Source organism: Stenella coeruleoalba (genome assembly GCF_951394435.1).
Source record: "Stenella coeruleoalba genome assembly, chromosome: 5".
NCBI classification, from domain to species: domain Eukaryota; kingdom Metazoa; phylum Chordata; class Mammalia; order Artiodactyla; family Delphinidae; genus Stenella; species Stenella coeruleoalba.
In genome coordinates this window covers 84,678,325-84,700,491 of record NC_137150.1, presented here as the reverse complement: position 1 = coordinate 84,700,491, position 22,167 = coordinate 84,678,325, and the positions used below count along the sequence as shown (strand labels likewise).

General features: G+C 44.2%; 2 protein-coding genes across 8 annotated transcripts in view; both read left to right on the top strand.

The window, feature by feature from the left end:
* GRAMD1C (GRAM domain containing 1C) overlaps positions 1 to 9,063 on the top strand; it is an 81,607-nt gene extending 72,544 nt beyond the window's left edge. For all 3 annotated transcript variants that reach the window (XM_079923413.1, XM_079923412.1, XM_079923414.1), the window contains 3 exons: positions 1,418 to 1,528; positions 1,748 to 1,853; positions 7,363 to 9,063. In XM_079923413.1, the coding sequence (XP_079779539.1) occupies positions 1,418 to 1,528; positions 1,748 to 1,853; positions 7,363 to 7,443 (298 nt within the window). In that variant the 3' untranslated portion in view covers positions 7,444 to 9,063. The remainder of the gene's footprint in view (positions 1 to 1,417; positions 1,529 to 1,747; positions 1,854 to 7,362) is intronic.
* Positions 9,064 to 9,961: 898 nt separating this feature from the next.
* ZDHHC23 (zDHHC palmitoyltransferase 23) lies at positions 9,962 to 21,916 on the top strand. Of its 5 annotated transcripts, none has more exons than XM_079922394.1 (6): positions 9,964 to 10,099; positions 10,310 to 10,382; positions 10,706 to 10,875; positions 12,858 to 13,632; positions 15,213 to 15,380; positions 17,242 to 21,916. In XM_079922394.1, exons 3-6 carry the CDS (start codon positions 10,809 to 10,811, stop codon positions 17,507 to 17,509), a joined length of 1,278 nt encoding a protein of 425 aa, XP_079778520.1. In that variant the 5' UTR covers positions 9,964 to 10,099; positions 10,310 to 10,382; positions 10,706 to 10,808; the 3' UTR covers positions 17,510 to 21,916. The 5 variants fall into 5 exon arrangements, with proteins under 5 accessions (XP_079778519.1, XP_079778516.1, XP_079778520.1 ...); XM_079922392.1 differs by having other exon boundaries at positions 10,681 to 10,875; positions 12,922 to 13,632; positions 17,242 to 21,915; XM_079922391.1 differs by having other exon boundaries at positions 9,970 to 10,099; positions 12,922 to 13,632; positions 17,242 to 21,915.
* The last annotated feature ends 251 nt before the right edge of the window (positions 21,917 to 22,167 follow it).

Sequence of the window (22,167 nt, the reverse complement as noted above, 5' to 3'; positions counted from 1 at the left end):
AGGCTGATGAAATCCCAACAATGCTATTTTATTTACTCTACTTGATTAGACCAGTGGTCCTTACCCTTTACTGTGCATAAGAATCACTTGCTGAAATACAGATTTCCCAGCCCCAGTCCTACAGATCGAGTCAGTGGGTCTTGAGTAGGGATCAGGAATCAGTAGTATTCTAAAACACACGTGCAGGTTATTCTGATGCAAATGATCTGAGGATTGTAGGGTGAGAAGTACTGGGGCAATTAGTCTGAATCTCAGTGTTCTACTGGAATCTTCTCAGCCAGTCTTATTTAGACTACTGTTTTCTCCATGGCTGTACTTGGATCTTGAGGTAGTCCATCACATTTAATTGAATTAGTTCTGACTGGATGATACACTCTGGGTTTTGGAATGAAGTTCTTATATCAGCTGTTTTTTCTAATTATAGATTTCAGAACATACAAAATGTTTGTTGTGCCTTTTGAGTTTTATAAAAGGTTTTCATATTCTGCTTCCATTGGTTTGCTGTGACGATTTTGAATAGTAAATATTATCTGTGATCTTTTGTATTACTTTGTAGAAGATTTACAGTCAGATGTTGAAATGTTGATCTATACCCCATTTCAGTGACACAATAATTTCATAGATTTGATTTTCTTGCTACTACCTTAGTTTTCATTCAAGAAAAATCTTCTGGATGGGTAAAAGTGAATGTGATGTATTTTTAAGGGCAAGTCAATATTTTAACAGAAAAAATCAGAGAGATATGATGCCACCTATGTATTTGCATGTATGTGTAATGAGATACGTTCATTCACTTGAAATACTATTGTGAGAACCAACAGAGTAAGTTTATTTAGCAGGTAACATTTTATATATGATCCAATTAATGTATGTTTGGGATTTGAAATTTTGTCTAAGTTGAACTAGAAGAAATTTTTGCTGAACGGTGATTTTGTGAATGTGAATTTGTTTTGGCTTCTGCTGAGAGTAAGAGGTACATCATGATCTATCTAAGATCAAATCCATATTGATCTTCATTTCCTTTCTGAAGTGCAGTATTATGTATGTGTAATTGCTTAAGACAAAAGCACCCAAAAATAGATCTTGAAAGTTAACATGGTAGATTTCTCAACCGGTGGTCACACATCCACACTGGCTGGGATTGCTAGCAGAGAAGAGATGTCAGGGACAATCCCAACCTGCTTGTTTGGGGACTTTATTGTCACTAGTTATCTTCTAACTGTTCCCTCAACATCCACTGAATACTTACAAATAAGTATTTCATACAATAAAGTAGGGGTAATTGATTTAAATAATAATAATTGGAAACTAGTCTGGATAATATACATTTTTGAAGGTGTTGTGTGTCTATTCTGCACTAGCAACGCTTTAGGTCTGAGTAATCGTGGATTAACCAGGTCTGATTTGCTCTGCCTAGTTTGCTGTTGCTGGTTTTATTGAATGTGACGCTGTTTCTGAAGCTGTCAAAGATAGAGTACGCTGCTCAGTCCTTTTACCGTCTTCACCTCCAGGAAGAGAAATCTGTTAAGTAAGTCTTCTTCCCTCACAACCTATTATGTCAATAATTCCTTTGCTGCAGGGAACTTAATTCCAATTTTAGAGATTTTGATCTGCCAACTATTCTCTAGTCATAAACTTTTTTGTTTACTTTTTTGTTTTATTTGCAAATTTATGGGGCACTATGATTTCTAGAGATGAAAGCCTAGAAGCTATTCCTTTGATCTTTAAGATGGGATTTTTCTTTCAGTTTAGCCTCTGATACGGTGTCAAGAGCAGAAAATATTCAAAAGAGCAAAGATCAGGCCCATCGCTTAAAAGGAGTGCTCCGGGACTCCATCGTGATGCTGGAACAGGTCAGCACCTCTGTGTACCACGTTACTTGTTAGTCATCCCAGTGAATCAGCTGCTCCTCTGGTTGTGAGAGAATATTTACTGTTCCATTATTTGAAGAAATCCCCCTCCTAGAGGCATCTACCCTTGCCAGTTTCTGGATTATACATTTTATAGTCACTGGTACTTTTTGTTTTTAACAAAATGGTAACGTACTGTACTTACCGTTGCATACCCTCTTCTTTCAATTAGTAATACATTTTGAAGATGTTTCCCTATCAGCTTGTATACATATACCTCATTCTTTTTATTGGTCCTTCTATATAAAATTTCACGCTCAATATCAGCTTTTTATAGAAGTGGTAGATTGCTCATTATTCTGTTTTATCTATTAACCATGCTCATTATTTTGTTTTTAATCTATTAACCTGCTCATTATTTTGTTTTTATCTATTAACCATGTATCATGGAGATGCTTCCATATCCTCTTCTTTTAACAGCTGCATTAGAATTCAACTGTACATATGTGGCATAATTATTTTACCAGTTCTCCACTGAAGAATGAACCTTTAGGTTGTTTTGGTGTTTTGCTATAAGCGTTCTCTCTTGAACATAGTGTCATCAATGTGTGCTGCTCGGTTCTATGAACCAAAACTTAGGATTCCCTTTGAAAAATGAGGACTAATACTTCCATTATAATATAATACATGTGTACTTTTCAAAATTGAAAAATAGAGAATAGAAGAGAACCTACTAGCATTCAGACATAATCACTTTTAACATTTTGTTTTATTTGCTTCCATCCTTTTCTTCTATGCATTGGTTTGTTTTTTAGAAGATTCAATTATTGAGCATTTCTTAGAACATCATGTGGGGCACTAAAGGTGCTTCCGCTAGGCACTCTTCAGATGCACAGTGCCTGCAGTTAGTAACTTTCTCCTCCCCCTCAGCAAGGAGTAGATCATACTCTCACTTTTCTTCTCATCCTCTCCACTCATTTCCTGCTGACTCTGAACTCATGACCATGCCTCAAGGAGAAAAGAGACCCTCCCTCTCCTTCTATAACCAGATCTACAGACCTTCCCCCGTCGCTGCACCCGTCCTGCTCTGCACTCCATTAGAAGCATCGCTCTACCTGTGGGACGCAAGTCCCAGCACAAGTTGGCAGGAGACTCCATCTACCCCTCTAGCTTCCCCATCTTCAGACTCCCTCATTCAGCTGGATCTTTCCATCAGCACCTCCCCTGCTCTCTTATCTCCTACATTAGAAAACCTGCGTCATCCACATCCTTCTCTATCTGCTCATCTATCGCTCTCCTCCATTTCACCGTCAGGCACTCTCGGAGTTGCCTACTCTGGCTGTCACTATTTTATCGTTTATAACTCCTTCACTTTTTTGAGGTTTTATTTTCACCAAAGTCACTCGTTCACATGAAGAGTTAACTTGTTCTACAGGGTTGTTTCAGAAAAATAGCAATCCTGGTATCCTCTTCTCCATTTCTTTCGCAAAGACTACAATCTAACTCTCCTGGTTTATTCTTCTGGTGTTTACCTCCATATTTATAAACCACAAGCATGTGTTGATACTTCTTGATTTTTCAGTTTTAGACGTTATCTTTTGACTTCCCGTTATGGAGACTGGGATTTTGTTTTCTTTCACCTCTTCATGCTCCCATTTCTAATCCCCCATCCTCCAAAGGAAGTTGTAATTTTGGTTGGATCAGCATTCAGTGTTGGCTTTGTTTTGACTAAGTTTACTGTTCTGAGCTGAGCGATAGAATGAACCGCGGCTACTTTTTCTTACCCCTGAAATTGTCTTCTTATTACAGTTGATTCTTTTATTGTATTGTTTATAAGTGTTTCATGCCCTGATGCTCTGTCTCCTCTCATCATCTTCGGTCACCTCAGGTTTTCAATCCATGGAGCCTCTGACGGGCTCCAGGCAGGGCCAGTGGCCCTCTCTGCAGGTACACAGCTATCATCTTGGGGCTCCTGTTGCCCACCTCCTGTTTCCCATATCCCATGTTTTCTGCTTTCTTGGTTTCCTCCCTCCTTTTAATGGAGCATATCCTCTAGTAGCTTCCTGAGAAAGAGGGTATGGAGGTAAATATTTTAAGACTTCACCTGTCTGAAATTTTTTATTCTGTCCTTCCCCTTTGATTAATTATTTGGCTGGGGATAGAATTCTAGCTTGGAAATAAGGTTCCTTCAGAACATTGAAGGCGTTGCTCCATTGCCTTTTGGCTTCCAGTGTTACTCCTGAGAATTCTGAGGCTGTCAGATTCCTGATCCTTTCGTTTGGAAACTGGTGCCCTTTCGTCCTGGGATATACTGAGCTGTGTGGCTGATGATTTCCTCTCCTCCACCTTCTCTCCCCTGACTTTCTATAGCACCTGTAATCAGGTGTCTGCCTTCTGTTGGACAGGTTGTCTAACCTTACCTTTTCTTTCCAGCTTCCATCCTTTTGCCTTTTTGTTCTACTTCCTCAGAAATTTCCTCAACTTAATCTTCAGATTCTTTGACTGAGTTTTTCAGTTTTTGCTAACAAGTTTTTAATTTCAAAGAGCTGCCATTTCTCTGAATTTTCTTTTTTAATGGCATTGTGAACATTTTAAGTGGCCATAATAGCTTTCTCTCTGACCATATTACTGATAATTAAAAACACTTTTTTTTTCTTCTTGCATACCCACATTCCAGCAAGGTCCTTTCCCCCGTCTTGATTTCTATCCTTAGGGTTAGAGGATTTCTTTAGATGTCTGTAGTCCTTCGCTTGCTGCTTGTGTGGATCCAAAGTTCTTATCCTGTGGGTTGGGCTGGTCTACCCTGAACTTCTTGGTAGATCTGGCTGGGCCGTTGGCTAAGAAATCCTGATGTCAGTATCTTTAGGTTTTTTCTCTTGGATTGGTCAGTTTCCACAGAGAAGACTCTTCCAGTCCCCTCCCTGAAGGACTAAGGGATGGCTGCCAGCATTTTAGGTGAGTGAGAGTAGAGAGATTGAGGAGGGCGGGGCAAAGGGATGATCTCAACGTGCAGTATACACGTTTTTGTATAATCCCCATTTTTGGTATGGTACTGCTGTCTTTAACCATGTATTGGTGTCCTCCTGGCCAGACTGCCAGAGACCCTCTTTTTTTTTTTTTTTTTCCCGGTACGCGGGCCTCTCACTGTTGTGGCCTCTCCCGTTGCGGAGCACAGGCTCCAGAAGCGCAGGCTCAGCGGCCATGGCTCACGGGCCCAGCCGCTCCGCGGCATGTGGGATCTTCCCGGACTGGGGCACGAACCCGCGTCCCCTGCATCGGCAGGCGGACTCTCAACCACTGCACCACCAGGGAAGCCCAGAGACCCTCTATTTTATCCTCTCCAGAAAATAGGACTTTAGACTTCTGCCCAGGTAGTAGGAGAGGCCACATGTCCAAAAGTTCATCCAATCCTTATTGCAGTCCCTTCCTCTTTATTCCCATTTGCAGAGGTGCCTGTCAGTTCCTGAGGCTTTAGAGGATTCTTCAGGGTACATTTGGTTGGTTCTCAGCTTTCCCTACTGTTAGCTTAGGATTCAGCGTTTTCAGGGCTGCTAAGTAATCCATCCGCTCTCCAGTTTCCAAAGTTGTGTTGCTATTGTCACCTTTTCTGTTTTCCTCCGTCCTTGTGGACTTACGTCTTAAAAAAAATCCCTTTACCGTGCTTTTGGTGGTGTTTCAGGAGGGAGAAAAATTGGATGCCTGTATTTAATCCGCTCACTCACTCTTCAGCTCACACTGTCTTGATTTCTTCCCCCATATCTTCCACTGATACTGCTCAAGCTAAGCTCCCCAGTGACCTCTGGCTTTTAAAGTTAATACACCTTTTTTTTTTTTTAACTTTTCATCTTACAATGCCAGCATTTGACAAAGCTGACCATTCCTTTCTTGAAATGTATCTAATCTTCCCTGCTTTGGAACCATGGAAAAAAACACAGCTTTATTGTGATGTAATTCACATAACATAAAATTCACCTTTTAAAGAATTTTTAGTGTATTCACAGGGTTGTCCCACCATCGCCACTATCTAATTCCAGAGCGTTTTATCGTCCCCCAAAGAAGCCCTGTACCCATGAGCAGCCATTCCCATCCCTCACTCTCTCAGCTCCTGGAAATCACTAATCTACTTTCTATTTCTATGGGTTTGCCTGTTCTGGACATTTCATATAAATGGAATCATATAATATACGGTCTTTCATGCCTGGCTTCCACTTAGCATAATGTAAAACTGCTTTTTGCTGGTTAAAACCATCTCCGCTTCCTGAGCTCATCCCCTCCCCGTGCTGCAGGCTTTTGCGTTAGATTCTCTTCCCTTCTCCTTTACTGCCCTCTAGGTGATCTTAGCTGCTCCCCTAACTTGGAATACCACATGCGCCAATGGCTCCCAAAGCATGTCTCTCACCCTGACCTCTTCCCTGAGTCCAGACTCACACAGCCACTTGCTGACTTGGCGTCTTTACCTCGAGGCTAACAGGCATCCCAAACTGATCATGTCCAAAACAGAATTAAGTTTTCATCTTGAGCCAAACCTAGTTCTCCTCTAGTTGACCTAATTTCAAAAAATGATACTACTGTCCTCCAGTTGTTCAAGTGAAAATCTTCATACAGTGTGTAAGTATATATTTATCTGTGTAATTATTCATTTTAGTTCTGAGTCCCTCACTAGTCTGTAAGCTCCATGAAGGCAGGGACAGTGCCTATTTGGTTCACCATTGTATACCCAGTACTTAGCACAGTGCCCAGCATTTAACAGGTAAGCAAAAAATATTTGTTGAATGAATACAAAAAAGAAATAATTTTTTGTTTTGTTTTGTTTGTTTTTTTATACTGCAGGTTCTTATTAGTCATCAATTTTATACACATCAGTGTATACATGTCAGTCCCAATCGCCCAATTCAGCACACCACCATCCCCACCCCACTGCAGTTTTCCCCCCTTGGTGTCCATATGTAAGACATAATTCTTGCTCTCAAGTTGTCTACAATTTTATTAGAGATGTCAGATGTCCATGTGTATTGTTAAAGACTGTAAAGAAAAAGTACAAAATTAAGCATCAAAGTAAGTAGTAAAGCTTTAGGAGTTTAGAGGCAGGATGATTAGGGAAAACTGCATGGAAACAGTGGGACGGGTAAGTTTTAGATAGGTGAAGATGAACATGAGCATAATAGCAAGCAAAGGCCTTGAGTGGAACTTGAGTTGTTTAGGGGATGGTGGGGAGACCACTGTAGCTTCAGAAACCATTTCAGTAAACAAGCCCTTCACTTTGGATCATTTGATGAATAGACTTATTGGGAGGTAAAGCACACAGTAATACGTTGTAGGAAGAAGTGCAATACTACAGCAAATGAAAAGAACGCTAGCAGTCACACTGACAGATAACCGAAGGAATCAGGTGTTTTATAGTTAGTCTTTTATTTGGGCATCAGTATAGACAGAATTTTATTAAATGCAAACTTTTGGCATACAAATAATCAGAAAAATTTAAACAATCTGATTTTGAAAATTTTCTTTGCAGTTGAAGAGCTCACTCATTATGCTTCAGAGAACCTTTGATCTACTAAATAAGAACAAGACAGGCATGGCTGTCCAAAGCTAGTGATCTTAAGGACCAAAATTATAGAGATATATGGAACCAAAAGAAAACGTCTTGAAGAAAACTAGAGGGTGAAGGATTTGAATTGTCATAGGAACATTTCCATATTTTCTCATTATTTGTACTTCTAATATTAACATTCTTTTGAATAACATTTATTGGAGAATTAGTCTCTGACGGCCTTAGGAATCCATCCTTTCATTTCTTATACATAATTCTAAGCTGTGAATTTCTCCAGTAAAGCGTGAAATATATTGTGGATTTGAATTTCTATGATACAAAAAGAAAATGAGACATTCTGAACTGAGTGGTATGGCCTCATTTTCACAGTGAAGTTTGAAGTTTGACACTTTATCTGTTAGTACAGAATCAGTATGTGTCCAATAGGCTGCTTTCACAGTTGAGATACATTCAAGAGGATAAAGAAGACAATATAAGAAGAAATCTCTAAATCATTACTAACTTTGAAGGATCAGTTTTCAGGCATCTATTATAACATTTATAGATTCTTGTACTATAAATATTATCAATACAATGTCTTCATTTATTTAGCGTGTAAATTCAGTAGTCAGACCTTTTGAATCTGCATGTTGATGATTATTATCTGAAAGGTTCTTCAGCCATGTGGTATCTTTATGAAAGAAATAGGTGTTTCTTCAGGTGGCTCTCAGAGGTGAGATTATCTTGCTCTTCACACATTATATGGCAGAAGAGTCAGTTTTGGAAAAGGAAACATGTAGGATACCATCTCTCAAAACGAAGAACCATGCTCTGAGTTTTAAAAACTAGAAGATTATGTTAAAATCTGGGCATGTTAGTGACAGATCAAATGAATACTTGAACTAAGCTTGGCTTCAGCTTAGCAGACTTTCATGGTGGAAATGAGCCATCTGGTTGAAAATATTATAATTTGTGGACTACTTTTCAGTAGCCACGTATGGCTTCATTTACTCATTCACATGTGTGGCTTTAGTCAGTCAGTTGTAAGCCAGACACAAACCTTAGCTCTTTAAGAAAGACTTTGGGGGGCATTTTCTCCCAATATAAGTGCACTGACAAGTTGTAAATCAGACATGAGCTTTGGCTCTTCATTAAAAGTTTTTAGGCGTATGTGTCTCAATACAAGTGATGTCTGTGGAACAAGAGAAGGACAGTGCAGAATAATTTGTATATATTCTTACTGCTTGAATAACAATTGCCTTTAGTTAGATGTCTCTTTTTTGCCCAGTCACCCAAGCCACATGGGATTGCTAAAGTCATTTTCGAGATGCCCATAGAGAATGAAATCATTGACTGGATTAGAGGAAAAACGGGTTTCTCTGGGCGAATCTCAACTAACCTACCTTTGGATACCAGTGTACCTACCTGGAAGTTTTTTGATAAGGATTTATGATGTGTCTGACTGAGCAAAAGTGACTGGATTGTAAACTTGAAACCTTGTTCTCTGTTAATTTCACAAAAACGGTCACTGACAAGCTGAGTATTTTCGTGGTATTTCTTTAAAACCTGTACTTCATAAAATACCTCAAAGAAAGTTACCAAAGTTAAGTTGCTTTGTAAATTACAACTAAATATGTATGCATTCAATTAATTGTATTTGAGCCTATGTAAATTGAATATCAATAAAACCCCAAATCTCTGAGTTGTTTTCCTTCTTTTTCGGTCAAACCCTCCCCAAACTAGAAAGCCTGTTTCTGTGAAAACGTATACATGGGCCTAAACCCTTTAAAAAAAATTTTTGTGCAAAAGTGAAACCCAAAGAGGACTCTCATTAGGGCAGTTTCGTTTCAAATATGCAGCTTTCTGGAGCAAGAGTACTAGATAGGCCTGCTGGTCTCATGAAGAGACTGCTGGCCAGAAATCATGAAAATGAACAAGTTGGATAATTAACAGATCAGGGACAGTGACCTGGGCCTTTAAGAGAAGGTTAGCGAATTTGGGGGCGGTACGTCGGTAACATTTTGCCGTGGAGATCTCCCCCAACGCCTGTTGCTGGCGTCTGAACGAAGACCTGCCGACCCACGGGTCTCATGTATTTAGGAAACTCTCAGGGGTCCAGGTTTCCCGTATTTCCGCCTTCGCCGACACTCCCGCCCCCGCCCCGCCGAAGGCTCGGTAGGCTGCCCCCACGCGCCGCCCGCTGGCACCCGCGGGTCCGGGCGGCCGCCTCTGGGGCGGGGCGGGGCGGAGGTGCGGATCAGCCCGGCGCCTAACCTGGACCCGCTGCAGGAGCCCGGCCTTCGCTCCTCCGCTCCCCCGGGCGCCAGGGCCGCGGGCCGGGGGAGGGGCCTCGCCGGAGGGCTCCGCACGTGCGGGCGGGGGATGCCCGGCGACGGGGGCGGGGCACCCGGAAGCTCGCGGACTTGCCGCGCTCAGCCGGGCCGGCCGTGGGGCGGCGGGGGACACGGCGGGAGTTGGCTGGGGGCACCGCGGGAGGCGGGCGCACCGCCCCAGCGGCGGCCCGCTGTGGTCACAGGTGGGCGGCGGCGGAGAGGGCGCGGCGGAGAACGGAGCCGGGGTCCCTGAGACTCCAGCCATCGCGTCGGGAGCCCCGTGGAGCAGAGATCGGCAGACGCGTCCGCGCCTCGGGAGGAGCCGACCCTTCTCCTCTCCGCCTCGGCCTCTTTGACTGCAGCCGCACCTCGGCCCCGGAGCGCAGGTAACTTCCCTCCCAAGGTCATTCTTCGGGCTGGGCGGTGTTCTCGGCCCACCCACGTCCTCACGATTGGCCGGGGCGGGAGAGGCGCGCCCACCTCGCGGCGGAGAAGTGGGTCTGGACGGCGACCCTGAGCGCTGCCCGGGCGCCGGGTGGCCTCTCCGGAGCCGGGTAGTCGGCCCCAGCGGATACATGCTTTGTCTCCTCCCGCAGCTCCGAGGGTGTTTCCACCCTCACCCTGGCTTCGGGCGGGGACAGCCCGGCCCTCCCCAGCCCGCACCCGCAGGTGAGTGCAGCCACCCATGCCCCGGCTGTCCCGGGCCGCGTAGTAGGCTGTCGTCATGGGAACGGCTAGCGCCCAGGCGGCGCCTGTCCTGGATGGGGACCTGGCGGTGAAGGCGCTTGGAGCCCTTAGAGCCCTAGAGCTTTGTGTCTGGCTACGCCGAGCCAGTAAAGCCTGATGAAAAGGGGACCACCTCCGCCTCTTCTCATTTTTGATTTCTCAGGCGTTGGTGGTTAATCAGGTATAGGCTTGGATGTGCTTACAAGATGTGAGTTGTGTTCTTTCCACTTTACTTCCTGAGGGCTTCTTATGCCTCATGGTGACAGGTGGAAATCATGACCAAGAAGGGCAGTATGAAGCCAGGAAAGAAAAACAAAGCGGAAGAACCTGAACTGGAGCCCCTGTGCTGCTGCGAGTACCTAGATCGAAATGGGAAAAAGAACCACGTGGCTGCTTGTTTGTGTGATTGCCAAGACCTGGATGAAGGGTGTGATAGGTAAGAGCTGTGTGTTTCTAGATGCTGATCCCTCCGGCCCTTTTGAGAACTACCATGTATACTTTCAGCTTAGCCATCCAGAACACTAGAATTTGCTCTTCATTCTGTTTCCACTTATCTCCAACTGAAAGTTGTCTTTTATGTCAAGTGTGAGGACTTTATAAAGATGAATTATTACTCAGTAGTGCACAACTGTCTGTTCAGCTCAGTTTACTAGGACATTATTATTTCTCATTTAAAGGGAGGAGGTGACAGAGAGAACAGGCAGGTAAAGGGATAGTAGGCAAGTTAAACGCATTAAAAAAAATAAAATGCAAGCCAGGAGAATCTGTAAGTTTAAAATGAACACATTAGTACCAGAAAGTTCCTACAATTCTCAGTGGTCTCAGCATTCAGAGACTGACATCTTGGGACTGGATTGCACTTGGCCACACAGGGCCTTGAGGGTTGAAAAATCATTTTTCTGCTCTTGGAATCGGTTTCACCCCTTGTTTCTGGGGAGGAAATCCAGCCAGAAGGCATGTGCCTCCCCTGGACTGGCTGTTTTCAGCATGAGCAGCAACACAGTCCTGATTGATGCTATTGTATTTGGCTTTTATTTTCACCATTATCCCAAGTGATGGAAATTAACTATCCAAAGAGATGATTTCTAATATCACTGAAAAAATTTTGTGCCAAACAGTAATAACCTGGTTTTTATCTATTTTCTAAATAATTATATATTTAAAAATTATCACATGGAAAGCATAACGTGGGGAGAACACAGATGGTGGAAACTTGCTTTTCCCATCAATAATTCCTTCTGGTTAAAAAAAGTCATTGCAGTGGCACATTGCTGATTTGGTATGCTGCTTGGTATGTTCATCTCGCCATGAGAAGCGTTCTTGGGGACTACTGTAGTCTAGTATCCCATAATCCCTTTGTAATTCTTCCTTGACAGTGTCAATAGTCTCTTACAGGTGTCTTTAAATGTAGGTTCTTTAGTCTTAGTCTAAAATCCATACTGAGAAAGTAGAACACTTTGGACTAATGAATGGAGAAATGATGCCTTTTCTGTAACCTCCATCACTCAAGACCACAGCTCTTCCATTGGCCTTCTAACTCTTCCTCCCTCCCAGCCCTTGAGACCTGGGCTGTCCCTGAGTTTTCTTCTCTCCAGACCCTTCTGGATGAGATGGGCTCCCAGCATTTCTACAGACCCGCTGCTCTGTATGCCTCCCATATAGTTAGTTCCCATTCACTTCCAAGTCTAGCCCTATTTTTTAAAATTCTAAATTTTTTTTTCATTCTAAATTTCTAAAACCAATGTTATCCTTCCTTAAACTGTTCCTTTCCATAATAGCCTAATATGCAAAAAAAGTCAACAATACTACCTGTCCACCAAGCTCAGTCATTTGACTTGTACTAGTTTGACCTCCACGCTTCCTTATGCAGCCCCCTGCCCTATTGAACTGGTTTACTCCCCCGGCCCAGGACAGGTTTTGTGCTGCACATGCATCTCTCCACTGGAACGCCTTCTTGCCTTCCTCTCCACCCACAGGAATACTAGCCAGCTGTCAAGGTCGAGCACAAATCCCTTTTTTCCCACAAAGACCCCTGTGATGACTCCACCCAGAAGTGTGTCCTCTCCTCTGAGCACACCTTACCGTGTTTGACTGTAATAGTTCATCGGGTGATTTTGCTACTTTGTCACTTACCTAATATTTCTTGAATTCCCATGTTGTCTTCACAACTAGATGGTGAATTTTTTTGAGATTTTTATGGCTCTATGCCCACCCCAGTCTGAACAGGACTTATGTGGAATACGTGTGTATTCCTGTGTATTTGTTTCATGGAGAAATAGTTCTGTTAAATATCTAAACATTTTGTCATTCGTATTAAGAAATTATACATGAATCTGAAGAGCTCGTGTTTAATAGTAAGGAAGTAGAATGCTTGGTCTTTGGCATCTTTCATCATTTATCCTGCTGTCTGGCCTACAGTGTTGAGTGGTTTTTCATTCAACAAACACGTCAGAGGTGTCTTCTCTGTGCTGTCTCGGAACAGATGGATCACGTGTAAGTCCGTGCAGCCCGAGACCTACGAAAGGATCATGGATACGATCTCTGACCGCCTCCGGATTCCTTGGCTTAGGGGGGCCAGGAAAGTTAACATTAGCCTCCTTCCCCCACTCTTCCTGCTGCCTGTCTTCCTGCGAGTGGCTTCGTGGCATTTCTTCCTGGGGGTGGTGGTTTTGACCTCCCTCCCTGTGCTGGCTCTGTGGTACTACTACCTCACTCACAGAAGGAAAGAACAGACTCTGTTTTTCCTGAGCCTCGGACTGTTCTCTCTGGGCTACATGTACTACGTGTTCCTGCAGGAGGTCGTCCCCAGGGGGCGTGTAGGGCCCACTCAGCTGGCTCTGCTTACCTGCGGGTTACTTCTCATACTCTTAGCCTTGTGGCGAGCCAAGAAGGATCCAGGGTACCTCAGAAACCCAGCAAACGATGACAGATCTCTAAGCGGCAGCCAAACCGAATACCTGAACAGAACAGGGCCGGAGAAGCCCAAAGGGTTCCCCGGCGCAGACCCAGCGGGCGGTCTCAACAACCGCGGGCCCAAGGATGAGCCTAAGGGCTGCCCCGGGACGTTGGCCGGAAGCCCCGCCACGGGGAAGGAGGACTGGTGCGCCAAGTGCCGGCTGGTGCGGCCGGCCCGGGCCTGGCACTGCCGGATCTGCGGTGTCTGTGTGAGGAGGATGGATCATCACTGCGTCTGGTATGTTGGAAAAATCTGGAGGCTTGCGGAGGGTGCATTCACGTGAGACTCTAGCCGGGTTTGCTCTTCCTTTGGGCCATCCTCAAATTTCCTTCCCAGCTTTACACCTTGGAGATATTTGTGGGCTGTTATGATGTTCCCACTTAGTCATCAGTTTTTTGAGCTTCACAAATTTAGTTCTTTTCAGTCATTTCCTGAAGGTGTTTTTTTTTTTCCCCCGCTTTCTCTTTTGAGCTGCCCCTCATCTTCTCCTTTCTAAGAGAGAAGTATCTACAGTTGAATGACTTTTTAAAAAAGAATGTATCAGACGTAGTATAGGCACATCCCCCTGTGCTCGCAGAGCTCAAAAAGTGTTCCTGTACTTTTAGGTGACTCTTATCCTCTGACCATGTATCCGTCATCATTTTGATGCTACCAGTGATTTCTAGTTGATATTATTGACTTAAGGCCCTGCCAGATAACTCCCTATTTGGTTAGTGGTGCAGAAATGGGCTTTTTGGGTACCTCTTTGCTGGCCAATGACAATCGAGGACACCTGAGGACACCCGTAACATGTGCGGTGCAACTTTTAAAGAAAATGTTGCAGCTTTACTGAATAAATCTTAAACTAAAGGAGCATGATTAATTCAGATATGAATGCTGTAAGTAGCATGTTTGCAACTTGTTCTTCAGGCAGTCACGGTCAGTGAATTATGCCTTTTATCTAGGCTTCTGATCATGTCACACTCTCCCCCTCAGAAGGGGACATGGGACAGGGTGAGGGTGCAGACAGCCCTGGAGGACACAGGAGCAGACCTTAAGTTCAAGGCTCATGAACAGGGACAGCTCTTTTCTGGGGCTTTGTCTTTAGGAGTAAGCAGGTATTTTCATTTTTAGGTTTTCCTCTTCTCTGTCTTCATCATTTATTATCGTGCATACCTGGGTATGTGCGTGCGTGTGTGCAGGGTGGTGGCCCATTTACAAGCGCTGGTTTGCAGAGGTCCTGACAGCCTCGCCTGTGAGATCTCTGCCTGCTGGAGCATCCCGGCGTGCCTGTCATCCTGCCCTGCAAACGGCCATGGCATGGAACTCTGTACCTGACAAGTAGTCTGCATACTATTGAGTTCTCTACCCCACACTGTGCTTCTAACCTCTTGGGATCTTTTATTAATATGTGTAATATGTTTTCCCACATTGTATAATACTTCTGATTTAGCATTTTTAAGTTTTTATAACTCTGATACCATCCTATCCTTATGGTGGTGATTACAGTGTTAACTCTCTTAACATTGGGTAACAGACTTGGGTAACAGACTTCACTTATTAATAATACCTAGAAAGATTTGTTAGCCAGGTTCTGCTTTTTGACTTAGTCTTGTCCTTAAGCTAATGATATGATTTCACCTTGCAAAGAGCGGAGAATATAAGACTACATCTCTCAGCAGACAAGTTTTTAATTCCCTAAAACTGAAAAACAAGAGAACTTATTTTTAAATAACTGAAATTCACACTATCTCTGTTTTAAAAGCTTTCTTGTTTATTTAGCTATTAGAGAACGTTTAAAAACATGTTTGCTTTCTCCCCCTCTGTGCTGTTTGGAGGATAAATAGCTGTGTCGGAGAATCAAATCATCAAGCATTTATGCTTGCCCTTCTGGTCTTCCTCCTCACCTCGGTGTACGGGGTAACGCTGACCTTGGACACCATTTGTACGGATAGAAGTGTCTTCACAGCTCTCTTCTATTGCCCTGGAGTTTATGCAAATTACAGGTGAGACATGGATACCCCATACGGGGCCCCACGGAAGCGGGAGTGGATTTGCAGTGAATGTACGGGGCTGTGATTCACTGCTAGGTTAGGGGGTCTCACCCAAAACACAGGACAGGTTCTGGGGACGCTGGGTATCCCTGAAATTGCCAACACACAGTTGTGCAGTGGATACGTGCATTTTTCTGGGTGATGTCACAAGGAACGTTGACCTTAAAAAGTGAGGAACCAGTGCTCTACAAGTAGGACTAGGCTTACTCAGGGACTCCAGAGTCAAACGACCACTAGCATGTCCAAGGTAGCCACAGTGAAACTGAAATGATAACTAAAGTAGCAGTCTCTGGGTGTGGATGTGGTCTCTTTTGTCGCTCGTTATTGGGGAAATTCTCACTTTATTGCTGTTTTCTGGTGCTTTGTAGCCCAGTCTTAATTTACCGCTTCTGACCCTTTCGTGAAACGCTTACAATCTCTGTAACCTTTCTTTTCTATTTAACCTCCATTGATTTTTTTCCTGTTCTACTTTTTTTTTTTTTTTTTTTTTTTAAATCACCACTCATGATTACTGTGGTATCTAGGTCAGAATTTCCTTCAGTGTTTTTAGGTTGGGGCCCATTTATACAGTGTGATGATCTCCGTGCTGTAGCAGAAGCGGGAACTTTTTAGTTTTGGCCCAATCCCCTGCCCACCCTGTCCCCGAAAGCTCTGCTTGAGGACATTTATCACAACTCACTAAGAATAGTAGTCACTGAAGGATTTCACAACCTATGAAGACTCTCAACACAGAGAAGACAGGAACTTAACCTGCGGAGGAGGGCCCATCTGTTCTAATGCCCACGAATGTCTAGCTCTGCAGTGGCGAGGGGGAGATCTGTCCACAGACTGGTACAGACAAGGGCCCACACAGGGGTGCTATGTGGACAAAGCAGGGAGTGTCTTGAAAACAAAGAGCGAGAAGAAAGCAGAGGCCCTTGGGGGTCGTTGTGTCTGTGTGTTGGTAAGCATGAGTTTTCTAGGCTTTCTGTGGGCCCTGTAAATGAAATGAGGAACACAGTCCTGCTGCTGTGTTCTCAGTGCTATGGACCCACGATTCATGTCTCCTCACTGGGCCTCAGTTTTCCTCATCTTTGTGGCGATTTAATCATCCCTGAGGTCCCTTTCAGCTTAACAGATGAAGATTCTGAATGAGTTTCCCTCTAACTCACGTGCAGATGTTTGAAAATAATCACTTGGCAGACGTTAATCGGCAGCCTCTCCTCACAGCCTTATTAATGAGCTGGAAGCAGCTTTCTTGTCCTGTGTGACCCTGTTTGGTTTTGGAAAGCGGGATTTGAAATGTGACAGTGCTCCTGGCGCTCCTTCAGGGCTGCTGGTGCTGGGAGCTGTCCTCTTACCTGAGCTCGTCGGCCTTGTACGGAAAAGAACGGGGATGAGCAACCTTAGCACTGCTGCTCGGTCCCACCCACAGCTCCCTTGAGGACGTTTACAGCAATCTCACGGCGCCTCCGTTTTCTTCTGCGTTAAGAACAATTTAGGAATTATTCATGCAACAAACAGATCTTGACTGCGGTTGTGTCAGACACTGTTGGCTGTGTGGGGGGACACGAAACACACAAAACAGTCCCTGCTGTTCTAGTATCACATCCTAGAAAAGGAGGCACCAGTAATTATAAGAACATGTTAAGAGTCATAAGTGAAGCAGGTTATTTATTGGCACTCCGAGGAGAGAAAAGTGTCTTCCAAGTGGGGTATTGAGGGAAGGGGCCAGCGTCCTTAGGAGTAAGTACTGCGTGTGTAAAATGTTACCATGGGGAGAGCCCTGAATGTGCAGCGTTGGCCGCCCTGACCTGCCTTTTCCCGCTCCCAGCTCAGCTCTGTGCTTCACCTGCGTGTGGTACTCTGTGATCATCATGGGGGGCATGGCCTACATCTTCCTGATCCAGCTGATAAACATCAGCTACAACGTGACGGAGAGGGAAGTGCAGCAGGCCCTTCGACAGAAGACGGGGCGCCGGCTGCTCTGCGGGCTCATCGTGGACACAGGCCAGTACAATCGGGGCTTCCTGCGGAACTGGCACCAGTTCTCCACCCTGGGCACGCACCCCTTCCACCACCCTGCTGAGGACATAGTATGAAGTGCCTTCTGTACGGCTCCGGGGGCGGGAGGGCGTCTCCTCCCTCTGCTCCCTTGCATCCTACACTTCGGTACGCGTGGGACGCTTGCGTTTATCCCCGGTTTCTTAAAGGCGTTATAGGGCCATGCTCAGGTTTAGGCACTGGACTGGGAAGAAATGAATTTTTCTGACTTCACAATTTAAGGGATTTTTATATCAAAGCAGTAAAAGTAGAGCCATTCCTTTCCAGTCACCTTATTAACTAACTCAGTCACCAGAAGTTGAAAAGGATGTGGATTGCTAATGCAGAAATTGATAGAAGCAATTGCCACCCATTAGTATGGGAGAGAGAGCTTTGGATTAGGGTAGTTTCTAGTCCCTCTTTCAACTCCTAATAGCCATGCGACCCTCGGTCAGGTCACTTCCCTGAGTCTCAGGTTCATTTGTCAAGTGGGGTACTGATGCTGCCCTGGCTACCTCACAGAGCGGTTGTGCGGGGGGACACGGGAGGGTCACGAGAGGGATGCGGTATGTGGAAAGCACTGAAAAACAACGAAAAACTAAAGCACCAGAGAGGTGTGAATTATTATTAGGAGACTCCTAAGACTGGAAAAAATATTTCAGGTCAGAATATTGAAGCCAGTCCATTTTCAGCATTTCAGAGTGAAAAAACGATCCCCAAATACCATATTGTACGGTTATGGGGATTTCTCTTTCTGAAGTATTAGACATTAACCACTCAAACAGGGTAGAAGACGACCAAATGGATTTACGCTGTCATCTGATCTTGAAAGTTGATAATAATTACGAGCCTAATTATTGCTAGTGTAATGCACGGTGGTCATGAGTTTAGGTGATGAGTTCTTACATTGGTCTTATTTCGTATGGATTTATTCTGTTTGGATTTACTCTAAGCAACTCCAGTAGGCATCAGTGTTTTTTTCCTCTTCCCACGTGTTGCCTGGTCAGGTGCTAGCACACTTGTGACAACGGCTGGACGAGAACAGACACTCCTATCGGGAAGATTTTACTCTCTTTGTGGGTAGGGTGGCTGGTTAATGTCAAGAGCTTGACTTTTTTGTTGATATAAGTGATTCAGGCACTGTCAGTAATAGCACCAAGTTGCAAAAGCCAGTATTCTGGCGTTCACATTATTCCGGCATGAGCTCTTTGAGGGGCTGATTGACGTCTTCCCACTTAACTTGCACATTACTTCTCATTCACCTTTCCCAAGATAAAAGTATCTCACTAGGAGAGAAGAAACAGGGTATATGTGGTTTCCACTAATTAATAGATTACTGTTCTTCCCTGGCTCTTCCTAATTGTTTCTTTAATCCTACCTCAAAACGGAAAACGTGTAAAGGATTAAATATTTAGTGATTCTGGCATAGAATTAAGATGAGGCAACTTAACATGGGGAAAAATACCCTCTTGAAATATTTGGTTTTGTACCTGTACTTGTTTTTGGAACCCCAAAGAATTCATGAGCCCTTAAATTTGTTTTGGCTAATAGCATAATATAGGGAAAATACCGCCAGCTTTTTCAGTCAGTCCTTCTGTGCATGCTGCTGTAGCAAGAGGTTTATAAAGGTCGAGAAGAAATATTGCTACTTCTACAGCATTGCCACCCTCTGCAGCTGGGACCGTCCCTGGTCCTGCCGTTAATCGAGGCTGTCCTTAAGACAGGCACCACATTTTTATACAGGCTTGTCGTTGCTCTCCCTAGAGATGGGTTGTTTACTGAACGATAGGCTCCGTATTCCACTAGGATGAGCCAAAGAGCAAGTCTGGGGATGTTAGCAGAGTCTGTAGTGTGTACAGTGGTACCCTGTCCCTGGTCCAGAATCAAGCATTTGTTTGCAATGAACATTGGAGGTGATGTAACGAATTCCTCTTTGTGTGGGTTGGAGGTGAGAGAGAGAGAGAGTAATGATGTCAAGGACAGCACATGTGGCCAGAAATCTCTGCTTGTAGTCTCTTGAATGCCAGATGTATAGCCAACTCTGATTGTCTAGCGATTGATAATATAATTCATAGAAATGTTAATATAGTCAGTAATCTTGGCCTCTTGCCAAATCTTTAACCACAATCAAAATACGATGCGCTGAAGCTGAGGAGTACCCTAAAGACCAGAGTCATCTGGGAGAATTAGGAATGACCATCATCCTTGTAACAGTGCACCCCTACCAGGGTTACCTGGATGGGGCAACTCACGGTTTCCCTCACTCAGATAAGAACTCCTTGTATATTATTCTGGCTGATTGGAACTCAGGTGCTTGTTTGAAGTTGAAAACTTCATGGTTGGCAGTTTACAGAAGAAAGCTCAACCCTTTGAAAAGCTCCGTGGTTCTGCGGAGGTAAAAGCCTACTGAAGTATTTGCACCAAGGCGCTATATATGTGAGCAGTTTCTGTGGACTCTGGGATATCCTTGGTCTCTACTCCTGGACTTTCAACCCTTTTTAGGGTCTGGAGCTATTTGAGGGATTTCGTCCTTTTAAAGGACAAGGCCTCTGGGAACAAATGAGTCCCAGGCGCAAGTGGTGGCGGCGGCTGGGAGGATTGCCCTGCGGACCTGTAACTGCAGTTTCTTGGCCGTAGGAGCAGGCCCGCCCCGACGTATTTCAGATAAGTGCGTCCCCCCCTTTCACCCCACATCCTCAGTTTCTGTTAAACATACTGGATGTGGAGTTGAGTAAATGATCTGCTGTAGTCTGACCACTTACGTTACTGTCATGCCACGGTACACTCTTCCCGGGGGAGAGAAATGGGTCCACTTGAAAGATGTGAGGGAGAAATAGTTGAGAATCAGGATTGCACGAAGGGAGAAAATCCTTCAGTATTTAGAAATGTTTCTTACGCCACCCAAAGAGTACTTTGTGACTATAGCTGGGCACACCTAAGGTGAACTGACCCCTGACAGCGGCCCTTTGGTGGGCTCCTCTGATGCTGCCGAATCAAGCCTGAAGCGTGTTCTGGGGACGCGGGGCTGCTCCTCTCACGTCAGCCACCTGCGTGTCTGTTTTTAGGATCCTGTAAATCTTTGCTCTCCAAGTACTGGTGGTCCCCTTTGGTGAATGAAGTAAATGTTGTCTTCCACTGTACCATCTGCCTAGCAGAAAGACTGTTACAAACTTTCTCTTATGCAACAGTCCTTGGTACTTCTAAAATTTTTAGCAAGAGAAAATTTTCTATAATAGAATCTTCCACTGCCAGAAAACACAATGCTGGTAAGGTTCTCTGTAATAGTGACCATCTGCTTAATAGACTGTTTCCTTTGGGTAGGACATTAGCTTTTTATTATAAAACGCAACTAAGCAAAAATATGACATCTAGAAGCACAGTTTTAACCAGGATGTTTGAAAATTAAGGTTCTGTGAGGTTTAAGCGTCCCGGTCAGCAGGTTTGTATGACTTCACTTTTAGCTATATTTTGGTACCCTGCATATTAAAAAGGAGCAGTTCCTCAAACAAGCAATGGATGATAGAGACTTTTGCGTGAGGCACCTGTTTGGAATCTGGTTTTCTCATCAGCAGCTTGACAAGTATGCCATTCTGTATTACACATCGCCAAGGTGATGCAGGGGGAGAACGAGAGCCATGCTTAACTGATCGCTGAATAAAATGCGGTATGCTCTTGTGGATGTTTGTTGTGATTAATATAAACGTTTTGCAAAATCAGCTACATTCAATCCTGTTTCTAATGGACAGTTATCGCCACTTCAGTTGGCACTAAGGGTTTCACCGTAGTATCAGCAGCAGGCCAGAGACTGAATGGTTTAGTGGAGACACATTCCTTAGAGGTTGTGACCGTTTCCGAGATGGGCTTGTGACGCCCCTAGCTAGCCTTCCCGATGGCACCATTAACTTCTAGAAAACTCATACTTTAAAAGCAAACCTTTAAAAGCAGAGCTAGTCTATTCCAGTTATCGATGCAACTAAAATCCTCTATTTCTTCACATGGCGCCCCTGACAAGAGGCCGGGTTACAGAGCTCAGCTTGTCGCGATCCCGTGGTCTAGGTGATTGGCCGGTTGGAGTTGTTGGGGCCTCTGAGCCTTTTCGTCTGATTACGTTTCTGGGTCTGATGTTAGACTAGAGGAAACCCAGGAAAATTTATTTAATATTAAATTTAACGTAACTGATTCAGCAACGTTAAAGGGGACTTGTGAAGCCAACACTGGACGCTGCGGGCTAAACGTTTTGCACTGTTTTTATACTTGTATTCATATCCTCTTATCACCTCAGACTCAGACACAAGGCCTTTTAAGTGGAGATTTTAAAAATTACTGCCATTTATGTAAAATAACGTACTGTGACCAAGTTGTTTAAATGGAAAATAAAGTGCTTTCTTTAAGGAAAATCGTTGTTGTTTCTTGGTGTGTCTCCTGAACTCTTTCGCTTTAAGAAAAGCGTGCATTAGACCTGGGCTGCCTCTTTGGCTACCTAGATGTCCCCATCCTGTGGACTTAAACCGTCCCTAGCCGTAAACTATTCTTTTCCTTGTGGTTACTTTTCTGGTTTTGTAGGCCAGGGATACTGCTTATTTGGGCATTTTGTCAGCAGTAACACTTTAAATCATATCTTTAAGAGAGCGCAGCAAGAAACGTTAGGTCATTTACTAAGTCACTTACTAAGGAGGTCATTTTCTAAGTTATTTCCCGGTGTCTCTTTAGAAGGTTC